General features: G+C 43.5%; 1 protein-coding gene across 1 annotated transcript; it reads right to left on the reverse strand.

The window, feature by feature from the left end:
- Window positions 1–708: 708 nt before the first annotated feature.
- On the reverse strand, window positions 709–9,471 carry LOC103290984 (keratin-associated protein 9-1-like; the record flags this gene model as incomplete). The annotated part of the gene is made up of 4 exons (XM_054709436.1): window positions 9,220–9,471; window positions 4,913–4,946; window positions 4,551–4,816; window positions 709–978 (listed from the first exon to the last, which is right to left on the reverse strand). Coding segments are annotated over exons 1-4 (822 nt in total), but the record flags the coding sequence as incomplete, so codon positions are not given.
- Window positions 9,472–15,569: the final 6,098 nt, after the last annotated feature.

Raw genomic sequence — 15,569 nt, forward strand, 5'->3', positions numbered from 1 at the left:
ACATGTGTGTAAATCCTTACATCCGAATTTATAATAAAACCAAACACAATGTGGAATGCACAGAATTTATTAAGAAATAGAGGTACAACTTCCCGTATCTAGGGAGCCAACTCAGAGTGAGCATGAAAGAAGAAAGCAGGATTACGGGAACCAGGAGTGCATGGGAAAAGAAAACAGGATTGAGAAGATTTTCAGCAGTTGCAGAAAACCTATGTAACAGTTACAAGAATTCCTTTTTCTAAGTTACAGAGGGAGAGGGTGAAGACCTTGACTACAGAGTCAAAGCAGAGACCAGAGCTCCATATCGAGGATGCACGAAGCTGACACATGTTCCACCCACAGCTCCGTATGGAGGATGCCTAAAACTGACACACGTTCCACCCACATGGGAGGAAGCTGATTGGGGACGTCCTCTGCTCTCCATCCAGCTGATTTGGAAGCTTGTATCAGGCACATGAGTCACAGAAATTAAGGTAGAGCATGAGGGTTGTCTGCCAAGCCTAGGAAGTGAATTTGTTTCCCAAATGGCGAGTCAGTTAACAGATGGTGTATGAAGAAGGTGTTTCTTTGGTGAGGTGATCAGCAGCAGGAAGGCTGGCAGCAGCAGGACCCGCAGCAGGGGCGGCAGCAAGGCTGGCAGCAGCTGGACCCACAGCATGGGCGGCAGCAAGGCTGGCAGCAGCTGGACACACAGCAGGGGCGGCAGCAAGGCTGGCAGCAGCTGGACACACAGCATGGGCGGCAGCAACAGCTGGGCTGGCAACAGCTGGACCCACAACAGCTGGATCCACAGCAGGGGCGGCAGCAAGGCTGGCAGCAGCTGGACACACAGCATGGGCGGCAGCAGCAGCTGGGCCGGCAACAGCTGGATCCACAGCAGGTGGGCTGGCAGCAAGGGGAGCAGCACATGGTGTCAGGTGTAGAAGGTGAGTTTGTGTTCAGAGGTGAGTTTCTCAGATTCTGAGGACTTCTTCTGTTCTGGGGTTTTTATACACTGGGCCCCCAATGTTGGGATCAATCAGTATGACTTTCCTTGTTTTTGTTTATGTTGTTTTGGTAATCACAGGGAAATTGTCTAAGATGAAGTTGTTTCCTATCTGATATGAACGTTTAGAAAATAAGTGTTTAATGTGTTCCTTAATTGAGAATAAGTCATAGAAACGTTTTCAGATAAAAGGAAGGTGGTCCCATCATCAGGATGGTTCCTGCTTTGGTCATATTGTGGTCATATGATAGAGTCCCTCATGGCCTCATGAGGGTCAGTACATGTGTTTTGTATATTCCACTGTACTTAGTTTTGGAAGTATCCCTGTTTAAATGACATGATGCTGGTATGTTCATGGGATTAAATTGACATCACGCCTGAGTCCAAGTCTGTTTTCCCACAAAAAACTGATTCAAGACTGTGACAGGAATCTCTCTCTGGAGCAACCACCCCACCTGTGTATCCCAGTTCCATCACAGACACTTGGGTAGAGGATGTTTGGCATAATCTCTTCCGTCTGCTCAGCAGAACCAAAGCAGGTGGGAGGAAACAGAAGCTGGGACTGAGAGAGCATCCATCATTTCACTTCCTGGGTGACCAATGGTCCTGACTGCCCGGGACTAAAGGGTTTCCCAGGATGTGGGACTCCCCAGAGATATGACTGGGGAAGTTTGGGCAAAGCAGGATGAGGTGGTGAGTCCAGTCCTGACCTTGTTAACAATCACATTCAGTGACCTCACATCAGTTACTGCACAATTACTGTGTTTTCTTCTTTCTCATTTCCTTTGATCCCTTCTTTTTTTCCTCCCCTTTTCTTTGTTCTTCTCTCTCCCTTTTCCTCCTTCGCTACCTCCTCCGTCCTTCCTCTTCTCCCTCCTTCTCATTTTTCTTCTTCTCTATCTCTCCCTCACCTTTCCTACCCCCCGTCCTCTCCACCTTCTACATCTCCTTCACCAGCACTACCTCTTCTTCCTCTTTCCTCCTCTTCTAGAAAGTGTGGGTTTATACGGAATAACCCAGTGTTGGATGCAATGGGGAAAGTCATAGGTTATAGATGAGGTTCTGCATTCCCCCCCCCCAGGTATCTTGGATCTTAGTGTGTTCAGGCCAGTTGCTGCCAGTAGACCTGCATCTCTGTGCTCAGGGCTGTTTTCTTGCAACCACAGAGGTCATGCTGCCGGTGTGGGCCACAACCACTGCTTCTGGAGAGGGTCATAAGGAGGCGGCTCCCGGATTACTCAGTTGGATAATCCTAAAGTGTGTGCTTGCATCGTTTCTGATATTTCCTCTTAGGCATAAGCTTCAGGTGGCCACAATGGTACTGGTTTCGTGAGCCCCTTCCCGGTATCACATCCACACTCCCCAACAAGTGAGGCCTGCACTTACCAAATCAACTACATGCACTTGAATCATTTCTTTAGGTGACTTCTTGGAGAAACCAAACTATGACGTTTCTTTACCTCCTCAGTCTCAATATCCTCATCTGTACAGTGGGAACATCTATACCTGCATTGAAAATTTTTTTCAGCAATTGAAGATATGTAGAAAAAGCACTGAGAGCATTTAGCAAATAGTAAGTCACCCAGAACATGTTAGTTTCTCATTTTAATCACGCAAACACCCACCAAGGACCAGCAGTCCGTCAGTTTGGTCATGGCAGTCTCTTCTGAGCATCCCAGATACACAGTCTCAAAAGCGAGCACGTGTCCTGGATACCAGCTTCGTGAGCTCATCAGAGACACCCCTACTGCTCCCAAGGAGGTGATCCGAGTTCCAAACTCTTCTAATTCTCTCAGAACCAGTCTCAAGCCTTACCTCAGTGAATGTTCAGGCAGCATTGTTAGTTCAGGACCAAAGAGCAGCCTCTGTCCAGCATGACTACTAGGAGTGCTCAGTCTCCTCGACTATTCTTCTTTCTCGCGTTATTTCACTTCCCCTGGAACACAGGTTTTTATTTCTCTCAAATGCTTCAGAGTTGACTCACAATACACAAGAGATGGTTCTATTTCCATAGGATGTTCAGATTTATGAATTCCTTAATGTCATACATGCCCATTGTTTATTTCTCAGTTCCCAACTTTTTTTCTTAATGAACTCTCTTATATATATATTTTTAAAAAAACACATATTTTATTGATTTTTTTACAGAGAAGAAGGGAGAGGATGGAGAGTTAGAAACATCGATGAGAGAAAAACATTGATCAGCTGCCTCCTGCACACCTCCTACTGGGGATGTGCCCGCAACCAAGGTACATGCCTTTGCCCTGAATTGAACCTGGGACCTTTCAGTCCGCAGGCCACCACACTATCCACTGAGCCAAACCAGTTAGAGCTAATATTCTGATAAAAATGACAAATTGCCTTAAAGTTGGGGAATGTAAAATGTTTTGCAGGAATTGACTTAATTCTCTTTTATTCTAGTCTATAGGTATCTCAGGGGATGGAGGACAGCCAAGATGTTGATTTATGTGAAAGCAAAGAACAAGTCTCTTTACATGAGCCTCTCCCTCATGAGGACATACTGGATACTCCCGAATATTGGATGCCCATGAAAGCGTGAGTGGCTGGACAACACCTGAGACAGGAAAGGATCCTTCTCGCAGGAGAGCTGTAAACTACCGGCCTTGCTGCCCTACTATGTAGCTGAGGTGTGGACACTGATTTGGGGAGAACTTTGTAAATAGGTGTTATGTGCATTTACGTACAGGAGAATATCATTTCCACTGTCAGAGACACTCAAATTAACATCTTGCTGGTGCTCAGTCCAGGCCTTTTTCTGATTTGTCTTGAGATAGTAACTTACGTGCCATTGAGCAGAAGCAAAAGATACAGTCTTGGGTCTGAGTCTGTCCAAATCAGCTGTCCAGCATGACCCTGTGAAACCTTCTCATATGAAGAATGGCGATAATTATTTTGGGGGGACTACATGAAGCTCAGAATGGATCATGCATATGATGTGCAACATGTGTGTAAATCCTTACATCAGAATTTATAATAAAACCAAACACAATGTGGAATGCACAGAATTTATTAAGAAATAGAGGTACAACTTCCCGTATCTAGGGAGCCAACTCAGAGTGAGCATGAAAGAAGAAAGCAGGATTACGGGAACCAGGAGTGCACGGGAAAAGAAAATAGGATTGAGAAGATTTTCAGCAGTTGCAGAAAACCTATGTAACAGTTACAAGAATTCCTTTTTCTAAGTTACAGAGGGAGAGGGTGAAGACCTTGACTACAGAGTCAAAGCCGAGACCAGAGCTCCATATCGAGGATGCATGAAACTGACACGTTCCACCCACACGGAAGGAAGCTGATTGGGGACGTCCTCTGCTCTCCATCCAGCTGATTTGGAAGCTTGTACCAGGCACATGAGTCACAGAAATTAAGGTAGAGCATGAGGGTTGTCTGCCAAGCCTAGGAAGTGAATTTGTTTCCCAAATGGCGAGTCAGTTAACAGATGGTGTATGAAGAAGGTGTTTCTTTGGTGAGGTGATCAGCAGCAGGAAGGCTGGCAGCAGCAGGACCCGCAGCAAGGGCGGCAGCAAGGCTGACAGCAGCTGGACACACAGCAGGGGCGGCAGCAGCAGCTGGGCCGGCAACAGGTGGTTCTACAGCAGGTGGTCTGACACCAGGTTGGGCGGCAGCAAGGCTGGCAGCAGCTGGACCCACAGCATGGGCGGCAGCAAGGCTGGCAGCAGCTGGACACACAGCATGGGCGGCAGCAAGGCTGGCAGCAGCTGGACACACAGCAGGGACGGCAGCAAGGCTGGCAGCAGCTGGACCCACAGCAGGGGCGGCAGCAAGGCTGGCAGCAGCTGGACCCACAGCAAGGGCGGCAGCAAGGCTGGCAGCAGCTGGACACACAGCATGGGCGGCAGCAGTTGGACACACAGCAGGGGCGGCAGCAGCAGCTGGGCCGGCAACATCTGGACCCACAACAGCTGGATCCACAGCAGGTGGGCTGGCAGCAAGGGGAGCAGCACATGGTGTCAGGTGTAGAAGGTGAGTTTGTGTTCAGAGGTGAGTTTCTCAGATTCTGAGGACTTCTTCTGTTCTGGGGTTTTTATACACTGGGCCCCCAATGTTGGAACCAATCAGTAAGACTTTCCTTGTTTTTGTTTATGTTGTTTAGTTAATCACAGAGAAATTGTCAAGGAGGAAGTTGTTTCCTATCTGATATGAACGTTTAGAAAATAAGTGTTTAATGTGTTCCTTAATTGAGAATAAGTCATAGAAACGTTTTCAGATAAAAGGAAGGTGGTCCCATCATCAGGATGGTTCCTGCTTTGGTCATGTTGTGGTCATATGGTAGAGTTCCTCATGGCCTGATGAGGGTCAGTTCATGTGTTTTGTGTAGTAAGCTGTGCTTAGATTGGAAAGTATCCCTGTGTGAGGGACATGATGCTGGTATGTTCATGGGGTTAAATTGACACCATGCCTGAGTCCAAGTCTATTTGCCCACAAAAAACTGATTCAAGACTGTGACAGGAATCTCTCTCTGGAGCAACCACCCCACCTGTGTATCCCAGTTCCATCACAGACACTTGGGTAGAGGATGTTTGGCATAATCTCTTCCGTATGCTCAGCAGAACCAAAGCAGGTGGGTGGAAGCAAAAGCTGGGACTGAGAGAGCATCCATCATTTCACTTCCTGGGTGACCAATGGTCCTGATTGATGAGGACTAAGGGGTTTCCCAGGATGCGGGACTCCCCAGTGGTGTCACTGGGGGCAGTTTGGGCAAACCAGGATGAATTGGTGACTCCAGTCCTAACCTTGTTAACCAGCAGATTCAGTGACCGCATGTCACTGACTGCACATGTACCGTGTTTTCTTTTTTTCTCCTTTTCTTATAATTGTCTCTCTCTCTCCCTGCCTCTCTCTCAGTTTATGAAGGAATTAGATTAGTTGAGATGTTACCTGATTTATCTTTGAGGTCTAATATGTTTAAACTTTTTTTAGGTATACTATTTATTTTAAAATTATGCAGATGATTAACTTCCAGTTTGACTGATTATTATAAAATGACCAGACCTGTGGTAATACTATCAGGTCAAGAAATAGAAATGAACCTTACTCACTTCAAATCATACCCCCTTATGCATCCCTAATGCTTGCTAATCACTCTCTTGACTTGTCACACACTATAGCTTGATTTCACTCTTTTAGATCTTTATATAAATAAAAGATTATAGAATTGGCTCTTCTTTACATGATGATTGTGACATTAACAATGTAAATATTTGTAGTTCATTTATTATTGTTGGTGTATAATCTTCCACTGGATAAATATGACATAATTTATTTGTTGATTGTCCACTTGAGAAATACGTAGGTTTTTTGCAGTTTGGGACTCTTAATAATAGTGCCTCTATGAATTTTTTTTTTGTATAGGTGTTTTGGCAAACATATATAAATGTCTCTTTGAATATATATATATACCTAGTAGTAGATTTCTCATAGACTTGCTTGGTCAAACTATTCTGTTCTCTGTAGGGGTCTTGGCTATCTTTCATTAGATTTATCCTAGATATTTTATTTTTAGGATCTTATTTATGGTATAATATAAAATTTTATTTGTAACTGCTTCTGACATACAGAAGAACATTCGTTTGTATATGAATTTATCTTGGAATCAAATTCCCTCATTATTTTTAATAATAAGTTTTTTTGTTGGAAATTTTGCATACACTGTCATATCCACAGAAAATGGTGGTTTTATTCATTAGCAGCATTTTTATCTTGTAAATTGTTTCCTTCTTTAGTTCACGGGTAGGCCCTCCCTTTAATATTGAATGGAATGGTGAAGTGGATTTCTTTGTGTATTGTCTGTAGAGTAGGACAGCTCTCCATATTTCATAATTAAATAGTAAGCTTTCTGTCTTTTCTGTAGATTCTTTCCATCAAGGGAGCAAGGGTTGTTTTTTTTTTTATTCCTATTTGTTAAGGCATTCTATATTTGAAATGTGTTTAAATTTATAAAATGTTTTTTCTTTACCTGTTGAGATAATCATATGATTAGCCTCCTCTTTTTTCAGTAAATATGATTTTTAAAAATTGATTCACGTTTAAATGTTAAACCACCCTTGTATTTCTGTCAACAATTCAATGTGGTTATGATCATATGTATATGGCGCTGAATTTGATCTGCTTATATTGTGTTTAGGACATATGCTCTGATTGCATCCCACACATTTATGCTTCAGTTCTTATACCATTTCCTCCACCTCCCTCAAATAAGTCAACCCTAAATATGGCAATATCCTCCTCACTTCCTGTGACTGAATTTGCACCTGATGTGACTCCCTGTATTAGGTTTCCAAAGCACTTTTATGACCCACAAGATTAACCTGCAATGCAGAGTAGGGCTTGGGGAAAAGTGTTACTTTTAAACAGTTCACAGGAATATCCCACGGGTCACTTTCAGGCACACATGCCATGATGGAAAGTAGCTATGGTGGCAGGAATAGAGGCAGGTGTGGACCAATAGCACGGCTCCCTCTCACCTCTGCTGCCTCTGCTGTATATGCTGTTGTCATAAGCAGAGAATGGTATTGAGCCCTTATCGATAAATATCAATCATGAAGCTAACCACCCCACGTGGAGGCTAGTTTTCTACATCAGACCACTTCTACAGTGAAAAGACAATAGCAGTTCTTCCTTATTATAATTGCATGTGTGGTGCATAGAATTGTCTTCCCTGTCTGCAATGCTACCCACCAGCTTACAGTATATAAGTCATAGGATAGCATCACTTTGGACCAAGGGATCCACTCTTATGATGAACAAGGTCAACAATAGGCACAAGACCATGGGATCTACTTGTCCTACTCTACATCACATGACAGAGAAATTTCAGGCTTGATGAGAAATTAAAATGGTCTCTTAGATGTGCAGCAAAGACACCAAATTAGAGGTGACATCCTGCTATATTGTGTTCTGGATGTGGAATGTACCTCAATCCGATGCCATTATATGGTTTGATATATATGTAGGACCACATATATCCATTAAAAAGTAGAACACGTAGGTTCAGAAAATGATGGATGGAAGTTGGAGTGAACCTTCTCAAATTAACTCCCAGAGAGACACTTGGGAATCTGTGCTTCTTGTCTCATAATGCCTTTAGGCTCTCCTGGGTTGAAGGTCTTACTCCTCTGAAAGACACCTTTTTGTGTCAGGAGACACAACTATCATCTGGCCATTGTGGACTCTAGAGAGCAGTTACTATTTGGGGAGGGATCGTTATCTTGAAGGTAAGAGAGCAGAAAGAAATACATCTGGAACACAGGATTTCACTGGAGTGACTCGTGGTGGGTTTGGGCTCAGTGACATTCATAAATGAGCAAGGACAGCAACCACAGCATGTCAACCAGATGTAACTGGAGCTCAGACCTACATCTATGAGATGTAGATGTAAGTACCTTTGAGCAGGAACAGGAGACCCAGTCCTGGATCTGAGTCTGTTCATTATTAGCTTGTGACATTGCACAATGAACTGTTTGTGAGTTGTTGTTTTTCTGAATATTGGAGATAATAAGGTGGGAGGTGCTATTATGATGCTCAGAATGGATAATGCATGCAGTATGCAATGTGTATTTAAATCCTTATATCAGGAATTCTGTACAATAAATAACACACAATATGGATGAATTATGATATAGAATTTATTAAGAAACACATAAGTAAGACTCCTGATTCTACAAAGACAACTCAAAATGATCATAAAAGAAGAAAGCATGATACAAAAACCATGAGTACACTGAAAAAGAAAATATGATTGTGAAGATTATTGATTAATTACAGAAACCTATGAAAAAGTTATGAGAATTTGATTTCCTAAGTTACTTAGAGGAACTAGGTAATCATACTTCAAAATAAAGGTCAATTTCATATCGAGGATGCACAAAACTGGTACATGATCTACATGCACAGGAGGAAGGTCGAAGTCCTGTGACCTCCATCAAGCTGACTCAAAACTTGTAACCAAGCAGATGAGTCACAGAAATTATGGTCCAGCATGCTGGTGTCAGCAAAGTCAACGAAGACCATTTGTTTCCATAATGGCAAGTCAGTTCACAGAAGTTGTCTGTCCAGATGGTGGTTGTCTGGCAAGGAGCTCAGCAGCAGCAAGGTTGGCAGCAGCTGGATCCACAGCCATAGCTTATGCACCCAGGCACGCAGCAGCAGGTGGGGTGGTAGCAGGTTCTGCAGACATTCACGGGACAGCAGCAAACTTGCTGGCAGCAGGGCGAGCAGCAGCAGGACCCGCCACAGCTGGACCCACAGCAGCTGGGCTGGCAGCAGGGAGTGCTACAGCAGCAAGGCCGGCAGCAGCTGCTCACACAGCAAGGGCGGCAGCAGGTTGGGCGGCAGCAAGGCTGGCAGCAGCAGGACCCACAACTGGACCCACAGCAGGTGGGCCTCCAGCAGGTGGTTCTGCAGGTGGTCCTGTAGCAGGTGGGCTGGCAGCAAGGGGAGCAGCACATGGTGTCAGGTGTGGAGGGTGGGCTTCTGTTCAGAGGTGAGTTTCTCAGATTCTGATGGTGTCTTCTCTTTGGGGGCTTTTATACTCTGGACCCCCAATGTTGGGACCAATAAGCAGGTCTTTCCTCGCTGTTGTTTCCTTGTTTATAGTCACAAGGAAATTGTCAAGGAGGAAGTTGTTCCCCTTGCGTTTTGAGGGTTCTGTCAATTACCGTTTGATCTTCTCCTTAATTGGGAATACTACTTAAGAATCTTTTCCAGAAATGGGACAATCAGGAATCATCCCCAGCAACATCTCTGGTCATGTGATATCATCTGGTCCTGTATTACTTCCTGCTGGTTTGAAGAAGGTCAGGATAGTGGTCTCTTCTCAGTGTTGTTCCTTTGGCCATATTTAGATTGATGTGCTGTTGTCATAAGCAGAGAATGGTGTTGAATCCTTATCTGTAATATTGACCTTGAAAGTAATCACCCACACAGAGCCAATGTTCTACTTGTACCACTTCCACATGGAAAACACAGCGATTCTTCGTTTCTATGGTTACGAGTTTGGTGTGTGGAATTGTCTTCTTTGTCTGCAGTGCTACCCACGAGCTTACAGTCTATTGTCGTAGGATGCTGGATAGCAACATTTTGGACCAAGGGACCCAGTTTATGATGAACAAGGTCAACAATAGGCATACAATCATGGATCTACTTGCCCTACCATACATCACATGACAGAGAAATTGCTGGACTGACAAAAAATGAGCATGGTGTTTTAGATGTGCAGCAAAGATATTTCCATAGAGATGACAACCTAGGGGATTGATATATTGTCTTCTAAATGTGGCATATATTTTGACCCAATGACCATTATTTCTTTGACATATATGTAGTACTATATATTCATGAAAGTTAGTATCCATGGATTTTGAATACGTTATACTTGAAATGTTAAATTCTGTTTCTGACATACATAAATACAATTCATGTTTGTATGTTGATCGTGTAATCAATCTGCATTATTATTTCTAACTAGAGGTCCGGTGCACGAAAGTTTGTGCATTGGGTGGGTGGGGGGGGGGGTGTCCTTCAGCCCAGCCTGTGCCCTCTTGAAGTCCAGGAGCCCTCGGGAGATGTCCAACTGACGGCTTAGGCCGTGGAGGCGGGAGTGGCTCTCACTGCCTCTGACTTCACCAGCCTTGAGTCTGACTTCTGGCTGAGTGGCACTCCAGTGTGGGAGTGCACTGACCACCAGGGGGCAGCTCCTGCGTTGAGCATCTGCCCCCTTGGTGGCTAGTGCACATCATAGGTACCAGTCATTCTGCTGTTCGATCCATTTGCATATTAGCCTTTTATTATATAGAATAGCTTATTGATAGATTTTTTTGGACATTTTACATGCACAGTTATATCATCCACACATGATAGGATTGCCCTTCTAAATCTGAATGTAAAGACACAAACAGGAGCAGAACCAATTTATACGGGCACTTTAAAGAGGAAGAATTATATCAAGACAAGTAGAACATTCACTACCCAGGTTGAGGACATGTAGAAATGAATGTGGTTTCTCAAATGGGCGTGTGGCAGTGAACCCTGCAAGTTCAGAGTCAGGAGAGGCACACGGGCAGAGGTGGGCAGCGCACAGCTGCACCGCACAGGGGAGAGGGACATTGCACCTGAGCCTTCCAGTTCCTGAGGCAAGAGCACGTGTTTGACATGAACGCAAGCAGTGCCACTAAACATTTTGTTCTTCTAAATTATTTCTTCTGATTCTTTACTCAGAAAATAACCCTCCTGTTATTATTTGACTACTCTGGTAGGCATTTGTGCAGTGAGAAACAACTGGTTAAATAGAGTTAAAAACTACAATTACTACATTCATAATTATGGCTAATAATTTGCATATTAGTTTATGAGGATCAATAAAGTTGTTAGACCTCAGGTGGCGACTCATCCTTGTGTGTGATTAGATCAGATGTCTCAGTCCTCAAGATTCAAATCCAGCCCCTCATAGATTTGTCACAATTCTGAAAATCGACTTGAAAGTGTTTTGGAAAGAGCTTCTTGTTCTCCCAGATGAATGTATAAAAATTTCATGGCACCCTGTGCCATGTATTTATTTCAGTGTGATGCTTTTGAATGCTTGTGGACTTCTGAGAATGACAGCAATGTCAGCAAGCATTCAGTGACAGTGATTGTCAAGAGAAAGATTTTAGGGACTTTAGAGAGACTCAGTAATAGAAAGGACCCTTAGAGTCCCCTATTGAATTTGCTCACAGAGAGTGCAAATCAAGGTACAATATCCCAGTATCTACCAACTGGTTATTTAGTTTATGCTTGATACCTGCAGTGATGTGAGTTCCTACCCCCAGAGTAGCCCATCCCATTTGCTAACATCTCCCATAACAGAGCTTCCTTATGTGAGCGTCCACCCCCCTGGGCCTCCTGCATCTCTTGCTCATCGGGATTCGTGTGACCAGACAGTCAGACTGGCATTGCAGAGCAGCTCCTCCTCTCATTAGACACCTTGTCCCCTGGTAGGCCTGCCGCAGCATCGCATTCCCTTCACTCTGATCTCTGGCATGTGTTTCCCCGCCTCGTGGGATGCACTTCCGATGAAGGACAGCATTTCCTGTTGATTACATGAATTTTATGAAGCTCAATTTTTCTCAAGGACCATGAAATTGACATTGCCAAATAAATCTTTATTGTGAAGATATTGTTAAGAGTAGTTTCTATTAATATTCTAGTTGTTCCTAGATTCTGGTTGGGTGGAAAATAATAAGATCCTGGAATGTATGGACATTTATTACTATTCTTACTACTTGCGTCTGTGCTGATTTTGTAAGATGCTTCTAGTTTCCATTATCCATTTTCTGTAGATTGGACATCTGTTTATCTCTGATTTTATCTTCAACCATAAGTTCTCTATTGTGGAAGTAAGTACAGTTGATTTTGGTTATGAGGTTTAAATCATATGGAAGAGTCCTCAGATTCCTGCTCTGCCACTCACTAGCTTTACTGTTAGGGGAAATATAGTGTATTCTTTATACCAACTCATGAATTGTTTCTTATATACACTGTATGATCATCCTTTACAAATATTTTTTTTATTTTCCAGCTACCATCTTACATATTATGACCACACATGGATTAATCTGGAAGTGTTTCTTTCTCTATTTTCCTTTCTTTTAATGGGGCAGCCAGTCTGCTGGCAGATACTTTCTTGGAGATACCATCGTTCTTTTATTTTCAACAGACATGACAAAAACAAATCAATTCATCACCCTTATTTTTGGTAGAGAATAGTAACTTTCCCTTTTCTTTTCCCTTAATAATCTAAGATTTGTTTCTCTCTTGCTTATCTCTTTATCTCTGACTTAGTACAACTGACCCCAATGTTACAAATTATGAACATCCCAAACCAGGAATAATGGTAGGTCTTCTCCCAAACCAGGGAGAAGATCATGTGTAGCAATGATATCCATGACTAATGAACACAAGGATGATATTTTTTACCACAATTCCATTTTATTCCTAAAAAACATAAAATTATTATAATATATGGACATGGAATACCTTGAAATTCATTAATTGGTAACCCCAATAGCAGAATTTGTACCCAATGGAGTTTTTATGGCAAGAGATCTAGTTTCAAAGGCAGTGGACAGAGGAAATATTTCCAGTCAAAACAACTGTGAGGAGTACATTGAGCATTGTTTATATGTGTATGTAACTTTGGATTTAAAAAGTGGCTCGAGGGAACTATGTTAATTGACTGTTTGCCAGGGTGAAAGCCTTGACTGACTGCTCATAGTCCTGGAAGGACCAAGGTTGGACTATAGGCATTTGGAAAAGAATCATGTAGAGGGAGATGGTCTGTAGGCAAAAAGTGTTTCCACTTTGTGTTCCACTTCACTGGCCCCCCAGAGAGTATCTACCATTTAGGAGACACTGGACAACTATGAGTTTGATACAGCTCAGCCTGTGCTCCTTCTCAGGTGCACCAACACTTGCACAGGGAGCATGAGCAAAGTAGCCATGGAGGAAGGGACAGAGGCTTTGTGTGCACCAACAGCAAGGACTTCCTCTCCCCACGGCGCCTCTGCTCTATGTGCTGTTGTCATAAGCAGAGGATGGTGTTGAATCCTTATCTGTAATATCCACCTTGAAAGTAATCACCCACACAGAGCCAATGTTCTACTTGTACCACTTCCACATGGAAAACACAGCAGTTCTTCCTTTCTGTGGTTGCGAGTTCGGTGTGTGGAATTGTCTTCTTTGTCTGCAGTGCTACCCACGAGCTTACAGTCTATTGTCGTAGGATGCTGGATAGCAACATTTTGGACCAAGGGACCCACTTTATGATGAACAGGATCAACAGTAAGCATATAATCATGGATCTACTTGCCCTATGGATCTACTTGCCCTACCATACATCAATGACAGAGAAATTGCTGGACTGATAAAAAATGAGCATGGTGTTTTAGATGTGCAGCAAAGATACCACCATAGAGATGACAACCTGGGGGATTGATATATTGTCTTCTAAATGTGGCATATATTTTGTCCAGTGACCATTATTTGCTTGACATATATGTAGTACTATATGTATTCCCGAAAGTTAGTATCCATGGATTTAGAAATAATGGGTGAAAAGTAAAGGTGTCCTTCTCATGTGAATACCCTGTAGCATGCTTGGGAATTGGGGCTTCCTATCCCATCATGCCTCTAGTTTCTTCTGGATTGGTAGTTTTACTCCTAAGAAAGCACTTTTTGAGAAGTAATATCATGTAACTTTGTAACTATCATCAGGTGAGTATGGAATTTTCATCTGAGTAGAATAGCAAGCAGAGAAAGCAGTTACTATTTGGTGAGTGATATTGACCACAAAGTTGCACCAGTAGAGAGCAGGGAGAAGTACAGCTGGAATGTGGGAATTTACTGGAGTGTCTCATGGGTGTGCAGGCTCATTGACAACCTTATCTGACCAATGACAATACCACAGCTTGCCAAGGGTGCAGTAACCAGAGGCTCAGACCTCTACATCTTTGACATGTAAATGTCAGTGGCATGAGCAGGAACAGAAGACCCAGTCGTGGATCTGAGTCTGGTCATTATTATTAGCTTGTGACATTATGCAATGAATTTGTTTTTCTGAAATTGTAGATAATAATTGTGGGAGCTATTGTGCTCAGAATGAATGATGCATATAGTATGCAATAAGTATTTAAATCAGGAACGCTGTACAATAAATACACACAATATGGATGGCTTATGGTATAGACTTTATTAAAAAAACACATGGAGAAGAGTCCTGGATCTCATAAGACAATTCAGTGTGATCCCAAAGGAAGAAAGTCTTATACAAGAATCATGATTACATTGTAAGGAATTGTGATGATGAGAGTTATTATTCAGTTACAGAAACCTGTAAATAAGGTATGAAGATTTGTTTGACTAAGTTGTTTAGAGGGAGCCATTGGTCTTAATTTCAGAGTCAAAGCCAAGATCATGACTGCATATCGAGGATACACAATGTGGGGGCAAGGTCTACATACCCGGGAGGAAGAGAACTGAGGAAAGTCCTCTGCACTCCATCCAGCTGACTCTTTAAACAGGCAGATGAGTCACAGAAATTATGGTCCAGCATGCTGGTTGTCAACAAAGTCCGGAAGGTCCATTTGTTTCCATAATGGCAAGTCAGTTCACAGAAGTTGTGTGTGCAGATGGTGGTTGTCTGGCAAGGAGCTCAGCAGCAGCAAGGTTGGCAGCAGCTGGATCCACAGCCATAGCTTATGCACCCAGGCACGCAGCAGCAGGTGGGGTGGTAGCAGGTTCTGCAGACATTCACGGGACAGCAGCAAACTTGCTGGCAGCAGGGCGAGCAGCAGCAGGACCCGCCACAGCTGGACCCACAGCAGCTGGGCTGGCAGCAGGGAGTGCTACAGCAGCAAGGCCGGCAGCAGCTGCTCACACAGCAAGGGCGGCAGCAGGTTGGGCGGCAGCAAGGCTGGCAGCAGCAGGACCCACAACTGGACCCACAGCAGGTGGGCCTCCAGCAGGTGGTTCTGCAGGTGGTCCTGTAGCAGGTGGGCTGGCAGCAAGGGGA

Source organism: Eptesicus fuscus, chromosome 20 (assembly GCF_027574615.1).
Source record: "Eptesicus fuscus isolate TK198812 chromosome 20, DD_ASM_mEF_20220401, whole genome shotgun sequence".
Lineage (NCBI taxonomy): Eukaryota > Metazoa > Chordata > Mammalia > Chiroptera > Vespertilionidae > Eptesicus > Eptesicus fuscus.